Below are 24071 nucleotides of genomic sequence, written 5' to 3'. Positions count from 1 at the left end.
CAGTCTCTTACAGACGTTATTAGGACTGGCGAACACATCCCTAACAAGTGAATCATAAGATGCGGTAAAAGCTTGTCCTTCTTAACTATCTATGCCCCTCCACCTTGGTGATGTTGGTTGTGTTTCGTAGCTGAGATGTTGAGGAAGAAAGGAGGCGCATGGAAGGGTTGGGGTTATGTGCAGGGGACGCAACGACACAACCGACGCCGCGATCCGGGAATTCAACCCTCAGTCCATGGGACAGTCAGGCTTGTAATCCTGATAAGTTAAGGGGCACATTGTTAAAGGCAACCTAGTAGTGGCACGTTGAAAGATGCGCTCCGCACTCGAGATGCTGTCTCGGTGGGACAAAAATTTGTATGTACGCATGACCTAGCTCGGCAAGTCCTACAAGCCGAGTAGGCTTCTGACCACTGTGTGGCCGCACCCTAAACGTTAAGCGTAAACAACAACAACGAGAGGCCTCCCTGATCACAAGGCCATCCGGAACCAATGGGGTTCTGGAACTTTTAGGACACGAGAAGGGGCTGGCCGGCTTTACCATACGCAGTCGGTGGTGAGAAATAAGTGGTGTGAACCTGGATGGCCTGTCGAGAAACGAAGCGAGTTGTCGATAGCGAAGCCGGAAGAGGTTAGAAAACATGGGGAAGCTCGCATCGTCCCACCCCCCCGCGGGATCCGATGGAGCGTTGACTATGCTCACGTGAGAGGGGCTTCATGCAAGGGATCGTCGTTTCTTTCCGCAACAATCTCCGTGTGGAAATTTGGACCGACGAGGGATGGAACAATGACAGTTGCCATGTTGTAACTCGCGGACCATGTGGCCATGCTTGTAAGTAGGTGTCTTGGGCCAGTTCGGCGGTGAAGCAAGCAGTTCGACTGTCATTGCAGCCAGTGTCGTCTGGACGCGGGTCAGTTGAGCCTCCGGATGCAAGAGGGTTGCTCTCGCTTCTCACCCCCCGCAGACGACCAGATTGCCGGAATTGGGTGGGGACAGATTGGGGGGATTTGGGATCGTGGGAATCGTGCACCTTCCGAGCGACCAAAGAAACGAGTGCAAAGGATCGGCCACGATTGGGCAAGGCTTGCATGCAGAAGGTCGTCGGAATTTGCCCCTGCAGCTTTTCTCGAAGAGCGGGGATGGATGTTATTGGCGGCAAGGGCAAGCGCTATCTTAGCTTTTGCCCGAGCGTGGGGGTCAAGCTGGGAAGCTTCGACTGACGGAGACCCGGCCTCAGCCGGCTTTGTGCTTTCCAAGTTTGCCCTCTTGCCGTTTGTGCAACATTTCCCTGGTTTCCCCCCGGGCCTTGGAACTTTCTCCATTTCCAATTGCCGAATTTGCTTCCGATCATCAGGAAGCGTCACAAGCGCGTTACATTATTACTCAAGAGTTCCATAATGTTAGCAGCACCAAGCCATCTTCTCCAGTACCTCGATATACCCTTTTCATTCATTGTATGGCGTCAGACATGGTCATTGCTTTGGACGGTTGACAACTGAAACGATGTCGCCAAGTCCTTTCGGCCCCTATTTGTCGGTGAGGGTATGCACGGTGTACCCCGGGGCACAGCGGTCAGTCAGCGTGGCTTGTATGCGCATGTGTGATATACCGGGAGCGTTCCCGTGATCACATCAGACGCTCAACTGGCCCGAAACATGCCACGCTATTCCCGTGGCGCAATTTCCATCTGCCTTTTGCATGGAGGCGCTCCGGATGCTCCCCGGTGGCTGCATACGTGCTTGATCTGAACCCCCACGCCGGCCAAACGGGCAACTGAGGAACACGCCCCCTTATGCTGGAGGTCGTTACCTGGTGCAAGGACAGAGCCTCATCCGGCGTGTCTGGTCAGCGGCCGCTTGCTGATCCTTGTTTTCACTAAAGGTTATAAGACGGGGCTGGTGTCCTCCGATGCTCTTTCCGCTGTTGCACTTGCACTCGTACCCGTCCCTTCCTGTCAACTTCTTTTTGTTTGACGTAAACGGTCCCTGAGCTCACTTCACTGTTGCTCGAACTCCACGACTGCATCCGTTTTGGGGGTTTATCGCCACCAAACAGTGCCCCTTTTCGATTATCACATTCTCCTTTTCCAGAGCAAGACGACACCCATCATCACCGACCACAACCCACCACAATGGAGGCACCACAGCCCCCCACCACCCCAACCACACCCACCCACCTCCCCTCCTCCAACCCACCCCAACTCCAATCCCAATCCCAAACCCACCAACCCCCCGCGCCCCTCCCCCGCGGCGTCTACGTCCCCATGCCCGCCTTCTTCCACCCCTCCGACAACGACCCCACCACCACCACCAACCCCCACGACAGCGGCATCGACATCGCCGCCACCCAGCGCCACACCGCGCGCCTCCTGGCCGCGGGCGTGGCCGGGCTGGTGGTGCACGGGTCCAACGGCGAGGCGGTGCACCTGTCGCGGCGGGAGCGGCGCGCCGCGCTCGAGGCCGTGGCCGACGCCGTGCGCCACGACGCCGACTACGCCCACGCGCCCCTGCCGCTGATCGCGGGGTGCTCGGCCATGTCGGTGCGGGAGACGGTCGAGCTGTGTCGCGAGGCGAAGGAGGCGGGGGCTACCCATGCGCTGGTGCTGCCGCCGGGGTATTATCGGGGGTTGATGGATGCGGAGGGGTCGGTGGGGTATTTTGAGAGGGTGGTCGAGAGGAGTCCGCTGCCGGTGGTGGTGTATAATTTTCCGGCGGCGGCGAATGGGGTGGATTTGGATTCGGATGTGTTGTTGAGGTTGGCGAGGATTCCGAGGATTGTGGGGGTAAAGCTGACGTGTGGGAATACGGGCAAGTTGGCGAGGCTGGTGGAGGGGGCGCCCAAGGTGAGGGGGGGGAGGGATGACTTCTTTGTGGGAGGGGGTAGTGCGGATTTTATCCTTCAGGGGTTGGTGGTGGGTGCCCATGGGACGATTAGCGGGTTCGCCAACCTCGCGCCGAGGGCGTGTGTGAGGATTGGGGAGCTGTTTGAACAGGGCAAGCTGAAAGAGGCGAGGGAGCTGCAGCATGAGGTCGCCAAGGGGGATTGGTTGGCCATCCGGTATGGCTTTGTTGGCGTCAAGGCGGCGATGCCCATCTTCCACGGCCCGGGCGAGGCGTCGTGCGCGGTGCCCAGGCTGCCGTTTAAGCGGCTGGAAGAAGATAGCCAAGCTGTGAGGGAGATACGGGAAGGGATGGCGGGTGTGTTGGAGATTGAGAAGAAGCTGGCTGCGGATGCAGCGGGGAAACGGCAACACTGGACTCTTTGAGTATTGTATTATTGGTACTAGACAGACCTTACAGCGCAAGCTATCTCTATTTTGTTTCAAGACTAGGCCCATTTGAACTATTAGCTTCTTGATGCAGTGCCCCTTTGCGTGCCTTGCGACCAAGGGACTGACTTGAGTCTTCCATTTACTTCCGCAGAGATCAGCTTTCAACACACATCATAGTTCTTGTAGAACTACGCTCGCTTTTGAAGGGTGATATTACTGTTGCAACCTTGCCTTTCTCTCTTATTACTGTCGACTTTCAAAGATGACTCGTGCTCTCCCAGGGCAACTGTTAAGGAAAGGGGCTAGGATTGGACCTGGCTTCTAAACAAACAAGTGCACGACAACATGGAGGTTCCTAAATCAAGTCTCCGTTGTAAAGCACTGTAACGCCATCCATTGATCACCGGCAAAGTGCTGTATACGTCTTTGCGTACGCCGCGGTGAGATACTCCTGAAGATTTACCGTCCACTTGTTGGCTGTTGGGGGATACAAAGTTGTTTGTAAGTTCTTGGCCAAAGATATAATATTGTCCTTGCCAAACCCATGATATGAACGCCAATGTCCACGCACCTGTCCGCATCATACAACACAACGTGTCTGTCCAAGGGTACTCACCCCCTTCATCACCTCTCCCTCCCATTCTAACCACCACCAACAAACAAAACCCCAAGCCCCAACCAAAAAACCAACCCATCCCACGTCAGACCGACCAGCGTCACACAAACACAGCCTTACGCACCCCCCACGCGCGCGGACCATCCCGCGGATCACACCCTGCAGCCGGCCGGGTGGGTGTGTCGCACAGAAGGGGCGACGCCACACGCCACACACGCTTCCTCACCGAAACATAAAAGCAACTCTTTGCATCCGCCCGCCCCCTGCTTGTCTCTCTTCCCCTTTCACCCCCCATCCCACCCCCCCCATCCCCCCAACACGGCCGGCTTCCGACGGCGTCTACGAAGTACATTAGCGGGTTTCGGTTCGGAGTGAGGCTGACCCCTGCCCTCCCACGCCATGCGGCTGTCGTCCGACCGTCCGTTCGTCAGTCATGAAACCCCTGACCGCCGCTTGCCGATGGGTGGCGTGGGGGTCGGAGGGTCTGAGAGTGGCGCCATTTTTCGGGACGGACAATTTCCTGATAGGGTCGGGAGTGGTGCCGGGGGGGAGGGGGGCTTGTGGATGGTGGAAGAGGGTCACGTAAAGTTGTTTCTTTTACAGATCGGGTAACTTGTGGCTTCGTGGCTTTATGATCATTTTGCGATGTTTATCAAAAGATTTGGAACGTACTACGCTTATATTTGGCGCATGGTTTTATCTAGTTTTATCTCTCCGCTGGTGCTAGCTTCTCAGCTGGGCACCCTAGAGGCGCCGTCTCGCCCGACGCCTGTGGCCTTCACCCCGCCGCTCCACTTGCGCCCAAGAGGAGTGGGCGTTTGGGAAGGTTCCGCAACGGCGCCATGGGATAACTGCTGACCTGCTACCCTCCAATGGATGCGCCGCCGGCGAGAGCGCCGTGCTTATCCCGAGCCCTGAACCGCCGGCGCGGGGGTCTGTGGTGCCACGCACAGAAGGCGGCTGATGGGCTGTCGTTTTGGGAATCGAGGCCGCCAAGTCATCGCTTGTTTTATCCATCCCGTTTACTTCTCCTGGTTAGTTGTACATGTGCTTGTGACATGCTGGCTGTTTCCCGTGGGCCGCCCGTAGCGGCTGCCGCATCCTCGATAGTCACATCAGGAGGTTCATGGCGGTGGTCAGGTAGTTGGTTATGCTCTTGGTTGCATCGAGAGGGTGTCACTGCCCCCTGCGATCGCGTGGTTCCTACTCACCGATTCGCTCCACAGTTACCCGAAGCTTTGCTTGTATTGCGCGAGCATGCTGTCAAACGACCCGAAGATCGGTGTCCCCGTCGACGTTGTGCCGTTGTTCGTGATGCCCCCCACGCTCTCCGTAACGAACAAGGTCTCATCAGATGGATCAGCATCGCTCCCCACGTCCGCGGCGGCCCGCCCCGTTTGCTCGTTAATGTCGCCCTCGAAGGCTTCCGCGACGCTGGAGTACTTGGCACCGGCCAAATGCTGCTGCAGGGTTTGTTGAGCCTTCCGTTGCGGCTTCAGTAAGCTGGCTTTCTTCTTCTTCTCGTATCGATTGATCAGGGACTGGTCTTGGACGTTCTGCGCCGGCTCCCACGTGGGATTTTGGTCTTCGGGCCAGTCTCCTTCCCAGAGGACAAGGTATCTGTGCACCTTGACCCCTTGTTCAATGAACCATTGGTCATCGAGCAAATCCTTCACCTCCCACTCGTCGGCGACAGGTTCATTTTGCGGTTCGACTTTTTGTTTCTTCGGTTTCCGCTGCTTCTTCCCGTTGGACGCTGGTTCCTTGCGCTTCCTCGCCGATGAGTCGGAAGCAATAGTGGAATATGCTGCGGCGCTCGGTGTCGGAAGCCGCGAGGTTGGATCTTTAGGATGGCGGTTCGCCATACCAGACCCGGACCCGGCGTTGGACGCCGGTTTAGGTTGTGACTGGACAGCGGGTAACCACGGCGTTCTGCTGCCCTGGGAATTGCCATCTTGGCCGGGAGGTTTTGGAGGTTCGTCGGAGCGCCGGCGCTGGCCGAACGCATGCGCCCAGACCGGGTGTAACCCTCCGAATGTGGGAGTGTCCTTTTGTGGAGGAGCGGCTGGCGCAGAGGAGCCGGAAGAGCCAGTTTTCAGAGGTGTGATCTTGGACCTGACAGGGAAGGAATTGTTGACAGCCTGCGTCAAGCTACCAGCTCGGGGCGGAGTCTCTGCGACGGGGGTGTCGTAAGGCAGCGCGAGCGGGTCCTCGGACTCTGCGTCTACCGTATCGCTCTCCGACCCAATATGGTGAAACCCGTATTTCCCGTCTAGTTGACGGGCTATAGCAGCATCGTCCGACTCTCCATTGCTGGTATACTCAAATCCTTCCTCGTCTGACACGCGGCCTAGCTTTCGCTTCTGTGGCGTAGACAAGGATGGACCGGCAACCTGTTGGGCCAGAAGCCGCGTTTCCTCCGCTGAACCCGCCAGCGGCATGCCGAAATCCTCCATAGGGATCTTCGGGGGCCGCCCGGACTTCTTCTTGATAGGAGCGGCCTGCTGTTTCTCGCGCAGCTGGCGTGCCTGCTCCTGCTTTTTGTCGAGATTCTGGTACTCCCACTCCTCAAGGTCCCGCGGCGAGACATAATCTAGCACCTTATGGCAAGGTATTAGGAGTTTAACCGCCGGTAGATCAGTGAAGCCGATATGGTAGTGGACTTGGCGTCGGGCGGTTGTGGTCATGTCCTTGTCGGTGGGGAGGATGAACTGGTCGATGATGTACCCGGTCGAGTCTCGCGGCGGGGCCAAGGCGATTCGAGGCGGGGGCGGCCCGGAGCCGGGAACATATTTTCGAATAGCATTAATTGGGACCTTGATGGTCGTTTTGCGACATGGCTGGGGTGGTGTACCGGCCATGGTGTGGATTGCTGCCTGGGTTCTCGATGTTAGCAGCGCGATGCGCCCGAGATGCGCCGCGCGTTTCAGCGACCGCCAGACGAAGGGATAGGAAAAGAGAAAAATATAGGGAAATGAGCCATGAATTTAGGTAGAGAATCAGGCCAGAGAGACCATGCTCTCGCGCCGTGATGGCGGTGAATTGGAACGTTGTCGTCTTGAAAGATGAAGTTGTGTCGTCGATCTTGAGCTCGCCAAGTGGGCCGGGGATAACCAAGCCACTACTTAGGTAGGTACCTACCTATATAGGCACTTGAGGTGGTTGGCCTTGGCAACCAATCACCCAAATCAGTCGACGAACTGTGGAGCTTCATCCCAACAATGAATTAAATGTAAAAGAGCTAACTACCATTTTTTTTATATTCTAATTTATTGTTACAGCATGGCGGTTATCCGTAACCGTCTCAGTAAACCCCGGCTGTCCCGCGGTCCCCTTTTACCAAGTGGCGGCCTGACATTTATATTCTTTTCCTATTCTTCGATATTGATCACTTGCTACTTGACCACAATGCCAGTCATCCATCTGTACGATTTACATTTGACAACGACACCATTTCCATCCGCGTATCAAGCCATATTGATTCCGTTTTAAATGGTATTTCTAGTCTTGCGTTTCGAATTAAAACCCACGGATCACAGGCGGTTGAAATAGCCGTCGTGGTGGGATGGCACCAAAAATACTGGAGCTCTTATCGCTTCGTTATCGCCCAAACTGGCTGCATCGGCATCTTGGCGCCTGAGGCTTGGAAAATCGAAGCGTTGATTGATCCCCACCACAGCTCTGGCATCCATCATCACAGGTGCAAGAGCAACTCGCCTTGGACAAACAATTGACTTGCTCGACGCTGTCGATAAATACCCCTCTCCACTCCCTCCGATGTTCAATTTTTCCATTTGATCGACCGCACCGAATTATCTGAACTGCACCACGACCCCGCCAGGCTCGATCGTGGCACCACCCCTCCATCATGTTCGCTTCCACTGCAACGACCATGCTTCGTGCGGGCGCTGGTCGCTCTGCAAACGCCCTGCAGCCCGCCCTCCTGCGCAACGCTGCCTGCCCATACGCCGCGGGACTAACCGTATCCCCCTTCTCAATGACCCACCCCGCTCCCAAGCAACCACAGACCCGCCCGCTCTCAACCAGGCCGACGCCCTCCTCCCTCCTCGTCAAGTACCGAGTCTCCCAACCCCCGCACCGCAACGCCTCCAGCCACCACCACCCAACCCAAGCCGCAGCCACCCCGGACGCCGCGGCCGACGCCAACGCGGCCGAGATAGCGGCCAAGGCCGCGGCGACGGCGCACCCGGAGCAGGCGGTGCTAGACTGGAACAGCTTCTTCCAGCTGCGCAAGGCGCGGCGCCGCTGGCAGTCCGGGTTCAGCGTGGTGGGCGCGCTGGGGAGCGGGTCGGGCGGGGCACTGGTGCTGAGTTCGGGCATGGCGGACGGCCTGGTGAGCCAGATCCCGCTGGACCCGCTCATCACGCTGGGGCTCATGACCTTGAGCTGCGCGGCGCTGGGGTGGCTGGTCGGGCCCAGCCTCGGCTCGGCTGTTTTTAATGCGCTCAAGAGCAAGTATAAGGGTCCCATGGCTGTCAAGGAGAGCGAGTTCTTTGCGCGCATCAAGAAGCATCGTGTGGATCCGAGCGCGAGCTCCGTGCGGAATCCTGGTGGGTGGTTTTCTCTTTCTGGGGCTTTGGACGTGGCTGACGATTTGCAGTGCCCGACTTTTACGGCGAAAAGATCTCGAGCGTGGCCGGCTACAGGCAATGGCTGAGGGACCAGAGATCGTTCAACAAGAAGAAGGGAGGGTTTGTATGAGCAGCCGCTCAAGCGGCGGCAGTTGTCTTGATAAGCGAGGGTGTACTGTGACACCGACGGCTCGGAGTATGCAATGATGGCCGTCACGGGTATTATCCAGTTCATAACGGTTTTTATCTGTTCTTCTGGAGTTCGCGGCTTCTCGGTTGTAACATAGTCAACAGGACATCTCCAAGCAACCAGCGAAAGTCTCCTCTTGGTACACATCACTCGTATGTTATTGTGCTTAGCGGTCGATATCCTGCTCTTGCTAGATCATGGGCGTTGAGTTCCAAGCCTTCATCCATACCGGGGTCATATGTACGGAAACGCAGGATCGACCTCCTCCTTCCAAGCCTTCATGCCCCCCATGACATCCACGATCCTCCTCTTGCCTCCATTGTCCAACCCAAGCTCCTTCAGCTTCTCCACCGTCTCCTGCGAATCGATCCCGGTCCGGCAGACCACGAAAATCGGTGTATCTGACTCCCCCGCTTCCGCTGGCAGGATCTCACTAGCGGGACTTCCATCCCGTTTAATCGCGGCCGCTTTCATCAAGAACTTCGAAAACGGGGTATTCACCGCACCCTCGATGCTCCCAAACGAAAAGTGCTCCTTCTCCCGCGTATCGATGAGGATATGCTCCGACAACTCGCCGCTTTCCTTCGCCATGTGGTACGCGGCCGCGGTGATGCGCTCTTCCGGCGGGAGATTGACGCTCGACGTGGGCACGCTGCAGAACTGCACGTAGTCGGGCACGCCGGCCTTGATGCCCTCCAGCGTCAGCGTCGAGTTCTCGCCGCACGCAAAACAGTTCCGCTTGCGCCCGCCCATCTTGAGCGCGCGGAAGGAATAGAGGCCGACGGCGCTGTCGAGGTCGTACGTGTAGATGAGCAGCGTTGGTTGTTGGAGGTTCCGTTCTGGGGAGTTATTGTTGGTGTCCGCCTCGGGCGGGATGTGTAGTGCGGACGCGAGGATCTTGATGGCTTCGCCTGCTTGGGCCACGCCCATCATGCCAACTACCGGGCCCATGATGCCGGCTTCGCCGCAGGATACCATGGAGCTAGCTGGCGGCGGCTTTCGGAAGCAACACCTGTAGCAGGGGGCGTACTTGCCGTCGACTAGGCCCTGGGGTGTCGGGGGGCAGTTCAGCACGATGAGCTGACCGGACTTCTGGACCGCCGCGGCGGAGACGAGAGGCTTGCCGAGAAGCACGCAAATATCAGATATTAAATATCGAGTTATGGGGTTGTCGGTGCAGTCCATGACGAGATCATACTGTGATATAATGTCGGCAGCGTTTTGGGGGGTAAGCTGGTAGGGGTAAGGGACGTAAGTAGGGAGGGGGTTCAAGTCCTCGAGGTGCTGGATTAGACTGTTGACTTTCTTCATGCCGATACGGGCGGTGCTGTGGCCGACTTGACGGTGAAGATTCGAGGCCTCGACCACATCATCGTCGACAATGCCGATGGTCCCTATCCCCGCGCCGGCGACATATTGGGCGGCCGGGCAGCCAAGGCCGCCGGCTCCGATTATGAGCACTCGGGAGTTGATGAGCCGGAGTTGACCTAGGAATGTTAGTTATCCACTTCGAAGCATCCATGCCCCTTATGTCTTACCCTCTTTGCCCATTCCGGGAACGATCATCTGACGAGAATATCTATCAAACTCCTCGTCTTTGAGGCGGCGGTTGCCCCCATTGGCTCCATTGTCTTGATGCTTCGCGGCCGTTACCCGGCCGTTGGTGGGCAACTGGTATTTCAGATCCCTCTCTATTACTTCACCTTCCACCATGGTAACAGAAAATTATGCAGCCTGAAACTGAAGATATTCTGTGTTTCTTCTCGCTGCAAGCCCCCAATCCGAGCCCTTCTCTCTCGCTCCCCAACCTCGTAAGTTTGTGACAAGAACGAGCGTATAAATCACCAATTCTGAGCCAATGGCGTCAAGGCCCGCCGTTAAACCTGGAAACGCTTGCTTGCAGAAAAAGATCCGATATTCCGATTGTGCCGCTGTAGGGCTGAGATGAAGTGCCCCTCCCCCACCATCATGGAGATCCTGGGCCGTCTTGGCGAGCAGCCGAGTTCCCACCAAGTGGGTCTGCTAGGAAAGCGGTGAGGCTCTGTCCCACTAAAAAGTCCAATCGCCAGGACACATCCCGATCCCAGCACATCGAATGCGAACTTGAAGCTCCCCATTCCTCGACCACAACGCCCCCGAACCCTTTCTTTAACGCACTTACTGATCGTGCCCCCCAAACAAGCGCCAAACGGCACCGCACGGCACCAACCCCAGCAATGGTACACCCCTCCCACCCCTCCCCCGCCACGCCCGCCCCTCCACCAAACTAACAACCCCTCCCTCCCCCCTTCACAGGCCCCAACAGCCCCCGCCCCCTCCAAGCGCCTCACCGCACGGCAAAAAGCGCGCGCCCGCCTCGCCGACCCCCTCCTCCCGCGCAAGCTCCACCGCGAAGACAACGTCGTCTCCGACCAATTCATCGACTCCAAGCGCGACAAGCGCCTCATCAAACACTCCTCCTTCCTCTCGCGCGTGGCCAAATCCTCCGGCAAGAGCAGCACCGGCACCAAAAAGCAGCGGCGGCCCTCCAAGAAGCTGGTGACGACGCTCGAGTCGCTGGGCGACGCGCTGGAGGACATCCAGGCCGACATCGCGGAGCAGGATGCGGGGGCGATGGATGCCGAGCAGGCGCGCCAGGGCAAGGTGCGACACAAGAGCTTGAAGAGTCGGCCCGGGGCGCTGAAGCGCAAGGAGAGGTTGGTGAAGGGGGAGATGGAAAGGTTTGGGAGGAGTTTGGCGCAGTTGGCGAATATCTCGGCCGCGGCGGCGCCTGTGTCGGGGACGGCGGCTGGGGCTGGGGATGCGGCTGCTGGGAGTGGGAGTGGGAGTGCGGGGCAGGAGAAGATGGATACGGAGGGGGAGACACAGACGGCGGTGCCGGTGCAGCCTGCGGCTACGTCGGGTCGATGGGCGGCGTTGCGGGGGTTTATTTCGGCGACGATGGAGCAGAATCCGGCGTTTCTAAACAAGACATGAATACCAAAGGCCCATTACCAAGCAGCGACCAGCTACACTGAAAACTTGGCGGGGATGAATTGGTATTGCCAGTTTTGGACAGGGGGGTGAAATTGTGTCAGGGCTTGTGCTAGGAGCGCAAACGTAGCGGCACATTGCCCTTTCCTCCCGCTGCCAGCTGGGCATTACTCCGTATCATAAACCGCTGCCTCGGCCTTGAGTAGCCATAATTGATACCCACCAAAGAACCTCCATCAGACCCAGGGGTACTTAACCCAGTCAACTCCCAAACTCCTTCAATCGTAAATGCCACCCTGATAGGCTCCAACACCAGCCGACTCTTGGTGCCCGTCCAAATCTTGCCCGACGCATATAAAAAAGAAACAAAATATCTCGAACGCCGCCCAGTTGTAGCCCATTTTTCGTAACGCCCTCTCACAGAATTACTAGTCGATGCGCGGTGGCTCGTTGGACGAACTGGCAAATGGGCTGGCGCTCCGGCGTCTTTCGCCCTCTTTCCGTAATGACTCAACGATTCGCAGCATTTCTTTCCTCCCGCCGCGGCTGTCAACCATCTTCCCCGCCATCGACATCGACACCTTTTCATGAGCGTTCGCGTTGAGAAGGCGCTTGATGAGCAGGTGCCTCATCAAGATGCAGACAAAGACGCCACAGTCTTTGCTATTTTCTTGCTGGGGGGTGTCTTCTAGCTGATGAAACCGCAGGGGGAGACCTAGCACGATGCTCAGGCGATCTACTCCCCTCTTCGCGGCCGAGTAGTTAGAGCCTCCGAGGGAGTCGTAATGGAATGCTACCCGATCGATCACGGACACGAGGAGAAGAGACCAATGGCTCCCGCTGTCGGCGTTCCAGCGGTCGCGGCTGTCACTTATTGGCAGGAAGATATGCGTAACCTTACGGAAGTCGGGCAAGGCGGAGGCGTCGTTTTTGAGGTCGGTCGTCTGCATCAAGAGATGAGAGACCACGGGACGAAGGAGGATAATCCGGGCCTGTGGATACTTGGGCAAGACTTCCCGCTCAAGCCACCTGGCGTGTGTCAGACACTGGAAAACCGAGGGTCGGGGGTTCCAACATACTCTTCCCAAAACGCGATGGCCTATAATACCGTTAGCACGCGAGCGAACTTGACAAGACGAAGAGGTTTGCGCATACACTATCCGTCAGCCAGTCGTGCTTGAGTGCCTTGATGTCTTCCGTGTCAACTAGAAACAAGAGTCAGTCAGCTCGTTAAACAAGGCCAAGCCATCGTTCCAATACATACGGCGAATATCATGGTCTGGCGAAGATAGTTGTCAGTATGCGAGAGGGCACCAAATGTGGTGGCAGCGAACTTACAGGACAGGTACGGCTTCGGAGAGGACATGCCGAGCTATTTATGAGTCAGTTGAGGTCCTAGGTAAATAGGCCATTGTAACAACCATCCACCAATATCATTACGAGTAACGCCAAAGTCCAAGCGGTCATCTCCTTCCAGCCATTAAGGCTCAACCCCCCCCCCCCCCTCATTTCACCACTTTCTAGCCCGTGAGACATCAGCCACCCAGAGTAGAGAAAGTATTCGTGCTTACACTATCTCCCAAGTGCCTGACCATACTCTGCCGGAAACGCATCTTGTCGGTGGTCGAGTAACGAGGTTCGGATAGGAAGATCGGGTGTCGCGGAAGGTAAACCCTGACAGATTGGCTGTCGCGTCGGTCGGAATTGGTAGCAGAGCCGGGAGGACCGGCGTATAGGGTAAAGTACTGACAGTCGCGGAAGTCGCGGAGGAGAGATTCGAATTCGACTTGTCGGGGGCTTTCAGCAAAGGCGGCTTCGCTGGTCGACGAGGTTGGAAGTAAAAGAGGGGCGTGGCGGATGATCGGGTACCGGATGGAAGTATGGAATGAAATGGATAAGAGCGGTCGAGCGCCGCTTTGCGCTGTCGTCGACAGCCAGTTCGGACGACTTGGCGGGGGAGACGGGTGTTCACAAGCGTGGCGGCAGAACCCAAAGCGGGAGGAAAAGCGAGGCTTTCTAGGCTCGGCCGTGGAATCTGGCGGCCCCGCAGTGCCAGTGCCAGTGCTCAACGCATCACCCTCGCATTGTGTGGCTGCGCTCTGCACGGCCAGTTTGGGCGAAAACTGCTCCAAGCAACAATTGGACGGGACAAAACGGAGTCACCAAAGGTCAAAACTCCTAATAATGGCATAGGTATGTATTTTCATATGATAGCTACCAGACAGATCCGTCATATTGATATTCTGTCCGAGCAAGAGGATGATATCAATTCCAAACCGACGTCACCGAATCCTGCCAAACCCCGGCGTCGCACCCGACGCCTCGGCCAGAACCCATCAGGTCCATTGGCTGCGCCTGCGCCAAGACGCCTCGCTCTGGAGTGCAGATGGTGGGTGGGCGGGTGGTTGCGCTGGCCGGTAGTTAGTGAGACGTCACCTCACGCAACAAGGTTTGGACGACCCATTCTCGGAGAGACGTTGTCGTCAGTATATTCAAGCCCGTTTATGGCCAGGAATCTCGAATCTTGCAGTTAGCAATGCATAATACGCTGATCGCGTGGCGGCTGCCGAGGCGCTCAACGCTGCCATGCATGATGCAGAGAGGTTGTTGCTGCTTCGTTGGCGTGTGGGAATATGATCTGGTGAGCCGGGTGAGCCGGGTGAGCGCGGGCCGTCAACGGCGGGGATTGTGGAGACTTGTCGGGGAGTCGTGATAACCCAAGGGTTTGGGTGTTCCTATTTCTCCTAATTCGTGTAACAATCAGCTTTATCCTGTGCAGGCAGAAAGACATCCTTCCCCGTGCCAGGAAGCGGCACCTGCGCAGTCCAACATCCAACGATCATGCTGCAGAGGACGCAGCGAACAAGACATGCGTGGATAACCAGTGCAGTGCGCTGGCAGCCACCCACATGTTGTTGACATTTGACATTTTGACCCACAGGAAGGTTTTAACCTTTTTCGGGCCACGAGACGCATCCTGCATCCCCATCCATACTGTGTAGCAGCATTGAGAGCAGTTGACCCAGCATTGTCCCACTGCCTCCCACAAGCTAGCTTCATGTCCCCCGCCGTCCGGTAGCCGCAAAGTTGAAAGAACTTGGGAGGGAGTGTTGACGGACGGGACCGAGACTTAAATCGGAACGGCCGCCGACAATTGTGTACACTCTCATGCAGATATGGGGTGCTCCGAGTTGGGTCTTGGACCGTTGGTTCATCCTGGCTTGTTGCACGAAGGTGGCTTTGTTGGAATTTGGCTGGCTGAATCCATCGGGAATTTCGAGGTAATACCGCGACGGCTCCCACGGCCGCTGGTACCCAATCCCAACACTCCAACTCCTGCCCACAACGCCGTCAACCGCTGACGTTCCTTCACCCTCCTACTCTTCCTCTCCGGCCAGCCTATCTCCTTGAACCTTCCTGGCAACCCGTCTCGTGGGCTCTGGCAATAACCTTGGCCCCGATGATGAAACGGCGCATCGGGCGCGGCGACCGCCAGCCGTCGCGTGGGATCTCGCCCAAGGATAGTGATATCATGGCAGAGGATTACCGCCGTCTAGGACGGATCCGTGGCCGACTTGGTCTTTGCCAACTCCATCGTCACAGCCACCAGGTCCTGTTTCGGAACCGCCAGCTCTGATGCTGGTGGCTTCGACCTGTTCCTATTTTCATTGCGAAACAAGCGAAAAGGCTATGAGAGCTCACAGATAGGGAGCGGATTTGGGCGCGGATTCTGCGACCAGTTTCGGGAGACCTTCGTTGTCGGTGTTTGTTGGGGTGACCTGAGAGTGTGTTAATAGTATCCCCAGTAACCACCTGCCTATAAAGCTCTTGATATCCTGCCTCTCGAGTCTGATTCTTTCCCTTCCATCATCATCACAATCACACTCGCCTCCAACTCATCCTCAAAAGCTCTCAGAATCAGCATCGTCTAACACACTCATCTCGCCGGCCGAGAACCGTTCCACTCACGGTTCGTATTCTTAGCCCCGTCCCCCTTCTGTCCTCCGCTCCAGAGTGTTTAACGTCTAACTAACTCTGCCCAGTCCAATCGCGCTTTCTATCTCGCTACACAACAACCGTACCGGCGTGGTATTTTCTTACCCACAACTCCACTATGTCTCAGTCTCTCAAGTGCCCGAAGTGCGGCAGAAGCCTGGCCGCTGCGAATGGAGGCTGGGTCTGCGCCTGTCGATTTGCGATCGGCAACTGGAATGGAAGCGTGGGCAAGGGCAATGATGGATTGTACTGGCACTACGCCCGCGGTCGCTGGACGAGTTCTACTTGAGATCATTTTAGGAAGTTGATGATAGATTTGGAATCTAAGGGGCATGGAGCTGGCCTCCCTCTGTCATCGTTCCTCAATTGAGGCGCTAAACTTATCACTTACTTCATCCGTTGCTCCGATTCCCGCTTCAGGTTCTGAGCTTTCCAGCACGGCCTCGGATAGCCATGTCCCGAGACAAGAGCATCGTGTGGCACACCCGAAGAAGTGTTCTTGGTCAAGTTGACTGGGAGATTCAAACAGGGGGTGGGTTTGTGACGAGTGATATGCCCGCGGGCGTGCTGGTCCTTCTACTGCTATTTGCAAAGAAAACCGTACCGTATGGATCGGATAATAACCTCTACCTACCCTTTAAAAGCCACAATAGAATTCATCCTGTTGGAAAAAGAAAGGAGGCCCTTTACCGGTTTCCAGACCCTCTAGCTCTTCTCTATTATGTCTAGCTTTAGCCGTAGAGCTAGACTATACTCTAGTCGTCGGCCAGAGTCCATCAGCCGGCCAGGAACATCCGGCACAAGCCTGGTGACCGAGGGGCGAGGTGGTGTTGATAAAGAGAGAGGCCACCGACGTTGCCAATCGATCAGTCCGACTCCTAAGTTGTTCCGTGTGGCGTGGTACCTAGAGCCGTGGTCGGGCCGTTTTAGTTAATGTTTAATCGGCCAGACATGGTGAACCATCGAGGGGTTGTTCATCGAAGGTAAGTTGATTATTTCGAATATTTTAGTTTTGATTTTGGATCCAGATTGGAGATAGCGGAGTGTGTTCCCTTCAGGTTGCGTTTGGAAAACCCGGCGCTCACAAGCAAGTGATATCCGGAGCCTCTCGCCGCATTCGCCGCGCGCGACTTTGGTGGAGAACACCCATTTGGATTCACATTCTGGGTTGATGCTTTCGTTTAGCGTGGGTATGAGCAACATTTCGGATTCTCGTCCTAGAATGGCGGACTAGGCGTTGATATCTGTATCTAGCCTCCTAGCTACCCTTCAGTGTTAGAGCTAGAGTGTCGCGATCATCTCCCCTCCAGCCAACTGATTACTCAACTCCTGTAAGCATCACTTTTCGTCTCTCCCAAATCCGAGACCCTCTTCTAGCTAGCAACAAAAACAAACAAAGCTCATCTCACGCTATAAAGTCCATACTTGCAATGTCTGCCATGTCAGAGTCTTCGGACACTACATTAGCGATATTCTCCACGGCTCGGTCAAGGTTCCCCCCATCTCTACTCTTCTGGAATGTGTTGATGATACCGTCCAAGAGCACCTCCAGAGCTTCGTCGGCATTCCGGGCCGGCCTTTCAGGCTTTTTAGCAGCGGGAGATGGGATTCTTTTGGGTTTACCGTCAAGGCACTGCCTCATGAATTCATCGACCCGCAGCTCGACTTTGCCCGAGGTTCCAGGAGATTGATCATCGGATTGGCGGGCTGCTTCAGTTAATTTGAGTCGATAGGTCTCCGCAAGACCATCAAGACCATTTTCAGACTCATTCAAGACGTCATCTCCAGCCGGCCCTAGCCTAGCTTGGCACAATGTGACCACAGAATCAAGTTTCTCTGCAAGGACCGGCCGTCTGATTGTATCTGCCGTGTGAGTGACATCCATGTCCCGTAGTTTGCTGATGAGGGTTGCCATATCCTGCCCTGCACCGGAGAAGATCGCGAAAGCCGCGTTGGATGCCTTTCGGAGGGCTGTCAAGATGGTCTTCTTCTCCTGGCCATGTCGGGCACTCAAATTGTTGAGCAAGTTCAAGGCATTTGCTTTATAATCCTCGGAGATGTCTCGTACCACCTCCTCTCGGGGTTTCAACGAACGGTGCAGCAGCTGGGACATAATTAGCTCGTTGACATTGTTAGGAAGAGGAGGAATACACTCACCGTGACAATTCGGTGAAGAATGGCAGGTGGGGAATCGTCGTCTACCACTTGCTTCCAAACATCCTGGGGTCTGGAGCATTCCTCAGCGTTGGACGGTAATGCAGGGGCCGGAGATGATGACGGCGCCGCCAGCTGTTCATCGGAAAAGAATGCCTCTTGGATTCTCGCTGGCAAGCTATGCTCTATACCCTGGTGGTTGTATCCTGGTGCATGCAGTTGAAACGAAGGCGGAGGGGTAGACCCGAGATGTCCATGGTCCACGGATAACTGTTTCGGTGACTGCTGTTCAGAACTTGGCCCTGTGTTGATCATGATAGCGGTACCTGGAGCATCTTCTGCAATCGTGTTTTCTTCGGCTCGCTCCATGAACATAGGCGAATTAGATCCCACAACCACACGGTGTGCGCCTGCGTCTGCGCTTTCGTTAGACAGACTTATGACGTCCTGGTGCTTCAATGGGGTCGGAGGGAGCAAGTCACTCCCTCCCACTGAATCTGGCAAATGTTTCTGGGGCTCTGGGGAGGGGGCGTTGTTGGGGCTATCTCTGCCTTTGAAGTCGAAAGCAGGATCACCCTTGCGCAGGTGTTCACTCGGAGCAGACCCAGCGATCGTGGGTACAGCCTCGTCATCCCGACAGTCAGGGGCGTCTGGCGCCTCTTCTTGGTCTGCATGAGGAGTAGTGTCGGTCTTTGCTGGTCCAGCCTTGGCCTTGCGTTTTTGAGGAGCATCGTGACTGAGCGGTTTCTTCGGTCCAGGCCTGGGCTTGTTGTTTTGGGTGGTGGGTGAGCTTACTCGCTTTTCGATGATCCGAGCCTTGCGTTGAGGGGGTGGTTGACGTCCTTTGGGCGATGGTTGCTTGGCTTGTCGCTTCTTTGGCCGGGGTTCTGATTCCGTGTCTGTAACATCGCTTAATTCGAAAAGGTCGTCGCCGCTCGTCTTCTTTTTTGCCTTGGTCCTGGCGGGAAGTGTGGGGATGACCTTGACTTGTTTGGACGCCTTTGCCGGTTCTTTTTTTGCATCTGAGGCTGTTGTCGTTTTTCTCGATTTCGGGCCGGAAGATTTCACAGGTAACTCGGCTGCCGTCGTTGACTGATTCGGGTTTTTGCGCTTGCTCGTCTTGGGATGTTGAGGCTGCGTCTCTCCAGGAGAGTTGCTAGATTTAGGCGAGGAGCTTATCTCAATCACTAGAGCGGGCTGTCTGTTAGCACGAACCAGACTCCCCGGGGACTGAGTAAGAGGTTGAGCAGAGGTCCTGCCAATGGACTTTGCTGAAGGCTTGTACATACCCGTCCTCTCCTGGCTCGCGCTTCTTCGCTTTCTCCGGATAGGGGACAATTCTAGGAAGTCGCCCAATATATCGGGTAGGGGGTCCCTTTTTGTGGCCTTTGAGGTAGGAGAGCTGGGTGTTGATATGTATTCGAGATCGAGCATATCGCTAACACGAGAAATCGAGGGGGACCTCCTTGGGCTCTCAGTTTCAAACCCATCGATGGCCCAGGTTTCCGCTAAGTCGGCTCGAACGAGGTCAATGGTTGCCGGCTGCGATGAGTAGCGAGTGTATTCCATTGCGAAAGACCAAGAAAAGACTGACTAAAATCGCTCTCAGAGTAGGTTGTCTAACTTGGTTGCATGACACCAGAAGCAGGCAGAAAACTGAGAGACCGGCATCAAGGGGAACTTGCTCGCAACGGGGCGGGCAAGAGGATCTGTCCCGTATGGCTTTTCCGGAGAAACCGAAAAATTGATTAGATTGGTAAGTCTGGGACGTAGTTGCCTCGCAGCCTGACGCTCGTAAACCAGACACAGAAGGAAGTTGCGGACCATCCGCTAACAACAACGCTTCATTGAACCCCGGCCGAGAAAGACGTTGACCCAACACTTACCTACCAGTTCACAGATATTTTTCAAAGTTCCACTTTGGCTTGACATGATTGGGACCGGTTCGGTCATTTTCACGGTTTCCCCAGTCCTCGAAACAACTAGTCACAGGATCCAGAAGTGTAAAGTTTAGCTCAACCCCGTTTATACAGGGTTAGGGTCGTATATGCTCTCCAATGTGTTCCAAGTGTCAAGCGTCAAGCAAGTGCCCAGAGCCGGGAAGATACAAGATGAAGTGTTACTAATCGTGGCCGAGTCAATAGGGCAGCTGGTTGTTGGGACGTTCGTCTCAATTCATGTGTTGTAGTGGAGAAAGGAGTCGGGGATCACACGGCCGGTCCGGCCGGGATGGTGATGAGGATGCTCGGATTAGTCTTCTCGATGAAGAATTTTTGGGGGGGGTTTTAGACCTGTGTCATCAAACTTCTCGATCGGAGAATTCCATCGTAAGGCAATCTAACAAAATTACCTTCCGTCTCGGACTCGGCTTAACAACGGAGGCTTTCTTTGAGGATTGCTCCATGGAGCTCCGGCCCCACAAAGCCTGCCGATTGATTACGTGTGCAGGCAGGCTGCTAGGCTGAGAAACGAAGCGCAATCGCTTGCCCCATTGCTGACAGGGAGGGCTGCCGCCTACTTATAAAACCGCCGGTCGATGTCGCCATTCTGCCCACGGATCACGACGACCACCGCCTCGCCAACCCTCAGCCCTCGGATCTGGACACTGACGTCACACCATGGGTTCCACCAAATCATCAGCCCTTGTCTCAGAGCAGGAGGCGCACATTCCCAAATCGGAAGACGACACCGCGATTTGGAGTCTTCGCCATATCCAGATCCTCTGGTCCTGGGCCGCTCGACCAAAGCCAGTTCTCCCGAAATATCCCCCGATCTCGTCTATCCCTCACACCTCTGCCGCCCGGCTTTCCAAGCCCGACGTTGCTCCGACACCGTTTCCAAGCGAACCGATACTTGCGAAAGCGTTCAATCAAAATGCGCCTGTCAAGCCCAAGACCGTTCTCTATCTCGCCTATGGCTCAAACATGTGTGCCGAGACGTTTCTCGGTATGCGCGGTATCCGTCCGCTGAGCCAAGTCAATGTCGCAGCGCCGTCGCTTGATTTGACGTTCGACCTACCGGGCATCCCCTACCGCGAGCCGTGCTTCGCCAACACCGCGCTCCGAAAACTCCCCGGAGGACCGCCGAAATTCCCGCCCGAGCTCCCCCAACCCCCACAATATGGAGGCAAGGAGGATAGCGCAAATGGTTCAGCGCGCCGGCCACCAGTCTGGAACAAGGGTTTATACGGCATAGTCTACGAAGTCACAGCGGAAGACTACGCCAAGATCGTCGCGACGGAGGGCGGCGGCGCCAGCTATCACGACATCCTGGTGCCGTGCCTGGTCCTCCCGCCGAGCGTGCGGGTGCCCGAGAAGCCCACCATCCCCGTGCCCCCGAAGCCCTTCCTCGCGCACACCCTCTACGCACCGCGCATCCCCGAGGTCCCCGCCACCACCAACGGCACAACCAAGAAAACCGGCGACGACGACGACACCCCAACCCCCCCACCCAGCTGGGTCACGCGCCTGCTGAGCCCCGTCCGACGGCCCCAGCCCGACTACGCGCAGCCGTCGGCGCGCTACCTCAAGCTACTCGCGGACGGCGCGCGCGAGCACGAGCTGCCGCAGGAGTACCAGGCGTACCTGGCGGCGCTGCAGCCCTACACGCGCACGACCCCGCGCCAGCGCTGGGGCCAGTTCCTGTTCCTGGGCTTCTGGGCGCCCGCCATCATCTTCCTGATGACGGCCGGGCGGTGGTTCGCCGACGGCCGCGGCCGCTCGCCTCCTTGGTTGCTGACGACGAGTACCGTCTTGTTTAACCTGGTGTGGCTGAGCTATGACTGCGTGGGGAAGAAGCTGTTTGGGGATGGGGAGAGGACAGAGGAGGGGGAGGGTGACATGGAGGTGGTGGCGCCTGTGAGGGCGAGGCGGGCGAGTTTTGCGAGCGGGTTGAGGGGGAAGGGTGAGGTGGCGGACGAGGAGAAGAGGGCTCTGCTGGACGATTATTGAGAGGCAGACGGTGGTAGGGAGAGGTTGATGGGGAAACGGTGGTGGGGAAGGGTCTTTCTTGCGCGGATACCATCTCATGACGTTGATTTTGCGGGCGAAATATCCAGTTTTAGATGAGTTCTAGATGAGTTCAATATCATCCATGATATACAGGACGCTTCTTCAAAGTTGATTAAAGGGCCAATGTCTACATAATCGCTGGTGGTCCCTCGCCCCGTGGGACGATGCGACCCCATCAAGGCTAATAATGCATCTACATGTACATCGCTCCCAACGCCGTACTCTACTGCCTAAACAGCACAGGAATATCCTTCACTTCAAATGTCCCATCCACAATTCCTTCGACCGCCTTAAATAGCGGGTACTTGTCCTGCACACCGCGCGCCTTCAAGAAGCTCATGACCTCCTTCGTTGTGGAGATACCCTGCAGCTTCTGGCCGTTCAGCTCGGTCCGCTCGACCTCATAGAGCGACACACCACGCTCCACGGCCATCTTGGAGTAGCGCCAGTTCCGTGCCGATGTGCAGCTCACAATCATGTCGCTCCAGCCAGCGCTCTCAAAAAACGTCATCTCCTGGATCGTCTCGGGGAAGAACTCTTGGCAGAACTGGATCGTCTCCAGCATGCCCCGGCGCATCACGGCTGTCTTGGCCGTCATGTTCCAGCCGTGGCCCTCGATGAACCCGCAAGCGAGGGCGACGATGTTCTTGAGCGCGCCGGCGAGCGAGACGCCGACCACGTCAGACACCATCGACACGGTGAAGTAGGGCCTGTCGAAGAGCTTCCGGAGTTCGGCGTGGTCGAGAGGGTGGTACTCTTGTGGCAGGGGCGTGAGCTCGGTCTTGCTGATCTGGCCGCGCGCGTCGCGGTGCTCTCCGTTCGTCCCGTTCGACCCGTTCTCACCCTGTCGGTCGCACGGCGGTGTGTTGTAAGCGATGGTGGTCTCGCACCAGAGCTCGTTCGCGATCTCGTTGGCGATGTTGGCGCCGCTCAGGGCACCGCAGTAGATCCCCAGCGACTCGCTAATGTATTCGCAGATAAGCTCGACCTTGTCCTCCGTTACCGTGACGCCCTTGATGCAGCTCACGCCCCGGGCGTACGGGAGGATCTGGCCCTTGATCTGTTTGCAGACGTTGCCGATGAACTCGTGGGGGAGGTTGAAGATGAGGATGGACGAGTCCTTGACGGCGTCTACCAACGAGGGGTTCGCGACGACGTTGCTCGGGAGCGGGATCTTGGGTAGGTATTTGACGTTCTCGTGGTATGTGTTGATCACCTCGGTGAGTTTCTGGGGCTTGTCCCCGACGGCGGCGTGGTGGGGTGAATCCGAAGGGATGGTCACATTCTCCTCGTACACCCACATCTGCACATCCTCTTCAAAGATATCTGAGTGCTCCTTGGTATTCTCGGCGACGAGCTTCGCGACTGTCGTGCCCCAGTTGCCCGACCCGACAACCGTCACCTTGTGCTTGCGCCGCATAGAGTCTGAAGGCCCCGCCATTTTTGAAGATTGGGACAGGCCGCGAGTATCGTGTGGGTGGTTTCGAGAGAGTGAAGAAGAGGCCAGGCTAATTGTTGAGTAATTCAGACGCTGGGTTTGGGTTGTTGATTTAGTAGGCTTCGGACGACCTGGTGGAGAGAAATCTAGACGGTGAGAAGGTTGGGATGAAAGGGACCGAATTGGCTGGCAAGGTTTATGCCTGGGCAGTCGGAACGTGCAGCTTCCTGAGTGGATATGGCTGTGGAAATTGGTCACGTTGGTCAAGGAAAAGGCAGGCGGTGACCGGTGGTGGATGCTGGGAAGGGATGGGCTGAAGTGGCAGTTGAAGGGATTCGCCAGCAAACCAGGAATGATTTTAGCATTCCTTTTGTACGGGACCGGTAAGGGCGACGCCACGATCCCTCGCATTGTCAAAATGACCCTAACAAGCCTGAACAGCGCTGGGCGGCCAAAACTCTTCTTCTGCCCGTGCAATCTTTGTGTGCATCGCCACTGACTGTCGGGGAATTTTCTGCGACGCTGTTGGCCCATTCTGCAAACCATGACGCAAAGAAGGGCAGAAAGCTACACCGCCTTCCTTTCACAGAATGCTCACCCACGAATTTCTAGAAACTCCCATGTGACCTACCAAGGGGCCAAGGCCACGCCTCGGCCGAACCGATCGCTCTCCCCGTCACCGAGGCCGTTGATCTGCCAAGCATCCATAGCCCCATCGTGGCTCTCTTGAGGACGCCCGAGTTGTCTGGCGTCTCGCCCAACGAGCCGAGGGAGTTTGCTCAGCTGTGCACGACGAGCAGTGCAGAATAGTCCAAATCAACAGAGCTTGC

General features: G+C 56.4%; 12 protein-coding genes across 12 annotated transcripts; 5 read left to right on the top strand and 7 right to left on the bottom strand.

Moving 5' to 3' along the window:
• Window positions 1–454: 454 nt before the first annotated feature.
• F5144DRAFT_43242 (uncharacterized protein) lies at window positions 455–1727 on the bottom strand. Its single transcript, XM_066784931.1, has 2 exons — window positions 957–1727; window positions 455–901 (listed from the first exon to the last, which is right to left on the bottom strand). The coding sequence occupies exons 1-2, from the start codon at window positions 1321–1323 to the stop codon at window positions 633–635; spliced, it is 636 nt and encodes a 211-aa protein (XP_066648678.1). The 5' UTR covers window positions 1324–1727; the 3' UTR covers window positions 455–632.
• Window positions 1728–3266, top strand: F5144DRAFT_637104 (uncharacterized protein; the record flags this gene model as incomplete). Its single annotated transcript, XM_066792645.1, has 2 exons — window positions 1728–2843; window positions 2904–3266. Exons 1-2 carry the CDS (start codon window positions 2133–2135, stop codon window positions 3264–3266), a joined length of 1074 nt encoding a protein of 357 aa, XP_066648677.1. The 5' UTR covers window positions 1728–2132.
• Window positions 3267–3456: 190 nt separating this feature from the next.
• On the bottom strand, window positions 3457–4175 carry F5144DRAFT_43238 (uncharacterized protein). Its single transcript, XM_066784930.1, has one exon. It carries the CDS (start codon window positions 3965–3967, stop codon window positions 3575–3577), a length of 393 nt encoding a protein of 130 aa, XP_066648676.1. The 5' UTR covers window positions 3968–4175; the 3' UTR covers window positions 3457–3574.
• Window positions 4176–4429: 254 nt separating this feature from the next.
• F5144DRAFT_43229 (uncharacterized protein) lies at window positions 4430–4853 on the top strand. The gene has a single exon (XM_066784928.1). It carries the CDS (start codon window positions 4534–4536, stop codon window positions 4744–4746), a length of 213 nt encoding a protein of 70 aa, XP_066648675.1. The 5' UTR covers window positions 4430–4533; the 3' UTR covers window positions 4747–4853.
• A 156-nt stretch (window positions 4854–5009) lies between these two features.
• F5144DRAFT_43234 (uncharacterized protein) lies at window positions 5010–6879 on the bottom strand. The gene has a single exon (XM_066784929.1). The coding sequence runs from the start codon at window positions 6747–6749 to the stop codon at window positions 5115–5117; it is 1635 nt and encodes a 544-aa protein (XP_066648674.1). The 5' UTR covers window positions 6750–6879; the 3' UTR covers window positions 5010–5114.
• Window positions 6880–7434: 555 nt separating this feature from the next.
• On the top strand, window positions 7435–8639 carry F5144DRAFT_43174 (mitochondrial import protein Pam17-domain-containing protein). The gene is made up of 2 exons (XM_066784927.1): window positions 7435–8459; window positions 8510–8639. The coding sequence occupies exons 1-2, from the start codon at window positions 7757–7759 to the stop codon at window positions 8608–8610; spliced, it is 804 nt and encodes a 267-aa protein (XP_066648673.1). The 5' UTR covers window positions 7435–7756; the 3' UTR covers window positions 8611–8639.
• A 96-nt stretch (window positions 8640–8735) lies between these two features.
• On the bottom strand, window positions 8736–10509 carry F5144DRAFT_43123 (uncharacterized protein). The gene is made up of 2 exons (XM_066784926.1): window positions 10209–10509; window positions 8736–10157 (listed from the first exon to the last, which is right to left on the bottom strand). The coding sequence occupies exons 1-2, from the start codon at window positions 10381–10383 to the stop codon at window positions 8905–8907; spliced, it is 1428 nt and encodes a 475-aa protein (XP_066648672.1). The 5' UTR covers window positions 10384–10509; the 3' UTR covers window positions 8736–8904.
• A 205-nt stretch (window positions 10510–10714) lies between these two features.
• On the top strand, window positions 10715–11646 carry F5144DRAFT_523553 (ribosome biogenesis protein SLX9-domain-containing protein; the record flags this gene model as incomplete). The annotated part of the gene is made up of 2 exons (XM_066786770.1): window positions 10715–10889; window positions 10966–11646. Exons 1-2 carry the CDS (start codon window positions 10887–10889, stop codon window positions 11644–11646), a joined length of 684 nt encoding a protein of 227 aa, XP_066648671.1. The 5' UTR covers window positions 10715–10886.
• Window positions 11647–12071: 425 nt separating this feature from the next.
• Window positions 12072–15568, bottom strand: F5144DRAFT_588866 (uncharacterized protein; the record flags this gene model as incomplete). Its single annotated transcript, XM_066789977.1, has 11 exons — window positions 12072–12672; window positions 12723–12742; window positions 12799–12848; window positions 12982–13015; window positions 13241–13678; window positions 14191–14281; window positions 14564–14679; window positions 14763–15020; window positions 15057–15153; window positions 15346–15422; window positions 15521–15568. The coding sequence occupies 11 exons, from the start codon at window positions 15566–15568 to the stop codon at window positions 12072–12074; spliced, it is 1830 nt and encodes a 609-aa protein (XP_066648670.1).
• A 1476-nt stretch (window positions 15569–17044) lies between these two features.
• F5144DRAFT_481482 (uncharacterized protein) lies at window positions 17045–19362 on the bottom strand (the record flags this gene model as incomplete). Its single annotated transcript, XM_066785285.1, has 3 exons — window positions 17045–17743; window positions 17797–18967; window positions 19079–19362. 3 exons carry the CDS (start codon window positions 19360–19362, stop codon window positions 17045–17047), a joined length of 2154 nt encoding a protein of 717 aa, XP_066648669.1.
• Window positions 19363–20287: 925 nt separating this feature from the next.
• Window positions 20288–21876, top strand: F5144DRAFT_556006 (uncharacterized protein). The gene has a single exon (XM_066787952.1). The coding sequence runs from the start codon at window positions 20412–20414 to the stop codon at window positions 21741–21743; it is 1332 nt and encodes a 443-aa protein (XP_066648668.1). The 5' UTR covers window positions 20288–20411; the 3' UTR covers window positions 21744–21876.
• F5144DRAFT_556005 (NAD-dependent glycerol-3-phosphate dehydrogenase N-terminus-domain-containing protein) lies at window positions 21877–23732 on the bottom strand. The gene has a single exon (XM_066787951.1). It carries the CDS (start codon window positions 23650–23652, stop codon window positions 22027–22029), a length of 1626 nt encoding a protein of 541 aa, XP_066648667.1. The 5' UTR covers window positions 23653–23732; the 3' UTR covers window positions 21877–22026.
• Between the last annotated feature and the right edge of the window lie 339 nt (window positions 23733–24071).

The sequence above is a fragment of the Chaetomium tenue genome (assembly GCF_020726465.1).
Source record: "Chaetomium tenue strain MPI-SDFR-AT-0079 chromosome Unknown F5144scaffold_1, whole genome shotgun sequence".
In the NCBI taxonomy this organism is placed as follows: Eukaryota; Fungi; Ascomycota; class Sordariomycetes; order Sordariales; family Chaetomiaceae; genus Chaetomium; species Chaetomium tenue.
Note: the sequence above shows the minus strand (reverse complement) of the source record. Positions and strands in the feature narration are given on the sequence as shown.

Excerpts from the sequence above, each read along its gene's own strand:
- F5144DRAFT_43242 (XM_066784931.1), bottom strand. The coding sequence starts at position 1,323 with ATGGAGAAAGTTCCAAGGCCCGGGGGGAAACCAGGGAAATGTTGCACA. Across the intron at positions 902-956 it reads AATCTGGTCGTCTGCGGGGG|ACGACACTGGCTGCAATGAC; the intron begins GTGAGAAGCGAG and ends ACCCGCGTCCAG.
- F5144DRAFT_43238 (XM_066784930.1), bottom strand. The coding sequence starts at position 3,967 with ATGGGTTGGTTTTTTGGTTGGGGCTTGGGGTTTTGTTTGTTGGTGGTG.
- F5144DRAFT_43229 (XM_066784928.1), top strand. The coding sequence starts at position 4,534 with ATGTTTATCAAAAGATTTGGAACGTACTACGCTTATATTTGGCGCATG.
- F5144DRAFT_43234 (XM_066784929.1), bottom strand. The coding sequence starts at position 6,749 with ATGGCCGGTACACCACCCCAGCCATGTCGCAAAACGACCATCAAGGTC.
- F5144DRAFT_43174 (XM_066784927.1), top strand. The coding sequence starts at position 7,757 with ATGTTCGCTTCCACTGCAACGACCATGCTTCGTGCGGGCGCTGGTCGC. Across the intron at positions 8,460-8,509 it reads GAGCTCCGTGCGGAATCCTG|TGCCCGACTTTTACGGCGAA; the intron begins GTGGGTGGTTTT and ends GACGATTTGCAG.
- F5144DRAFT_43123 (XM_066784926.1), bottom strand. The coding sequence starts at position 10,383 with ATGGTGGAAGGTGAAGTAATAGAGAGGGATCTGAAATACCAGTTGCCC. Across the intron at positions 10,158-10,208 it reads TCCCGGAATGGGCAAAGAGG|GTCAACTCCGGCTCATCAAC; the intron begins GTAAGACATAAG and ends TAACATTCCTAG.
- F5144DRAFT_556006 (XM_066787952.1), top strand. The coding sequence starts at position 20,412 with ATGGGTTCCACCAAATCATCAGCCCTTGTCTCAGAGCAGGAGGCGCAC.
- F5144DRAFT_556005 (XM_066787951.1), bottom strand. The coding sequence starts at position 23,652 with ATGCGAGGGATCGTGGCGTCGCCCTTACCGGTCCCGTACAAAAGGAAT.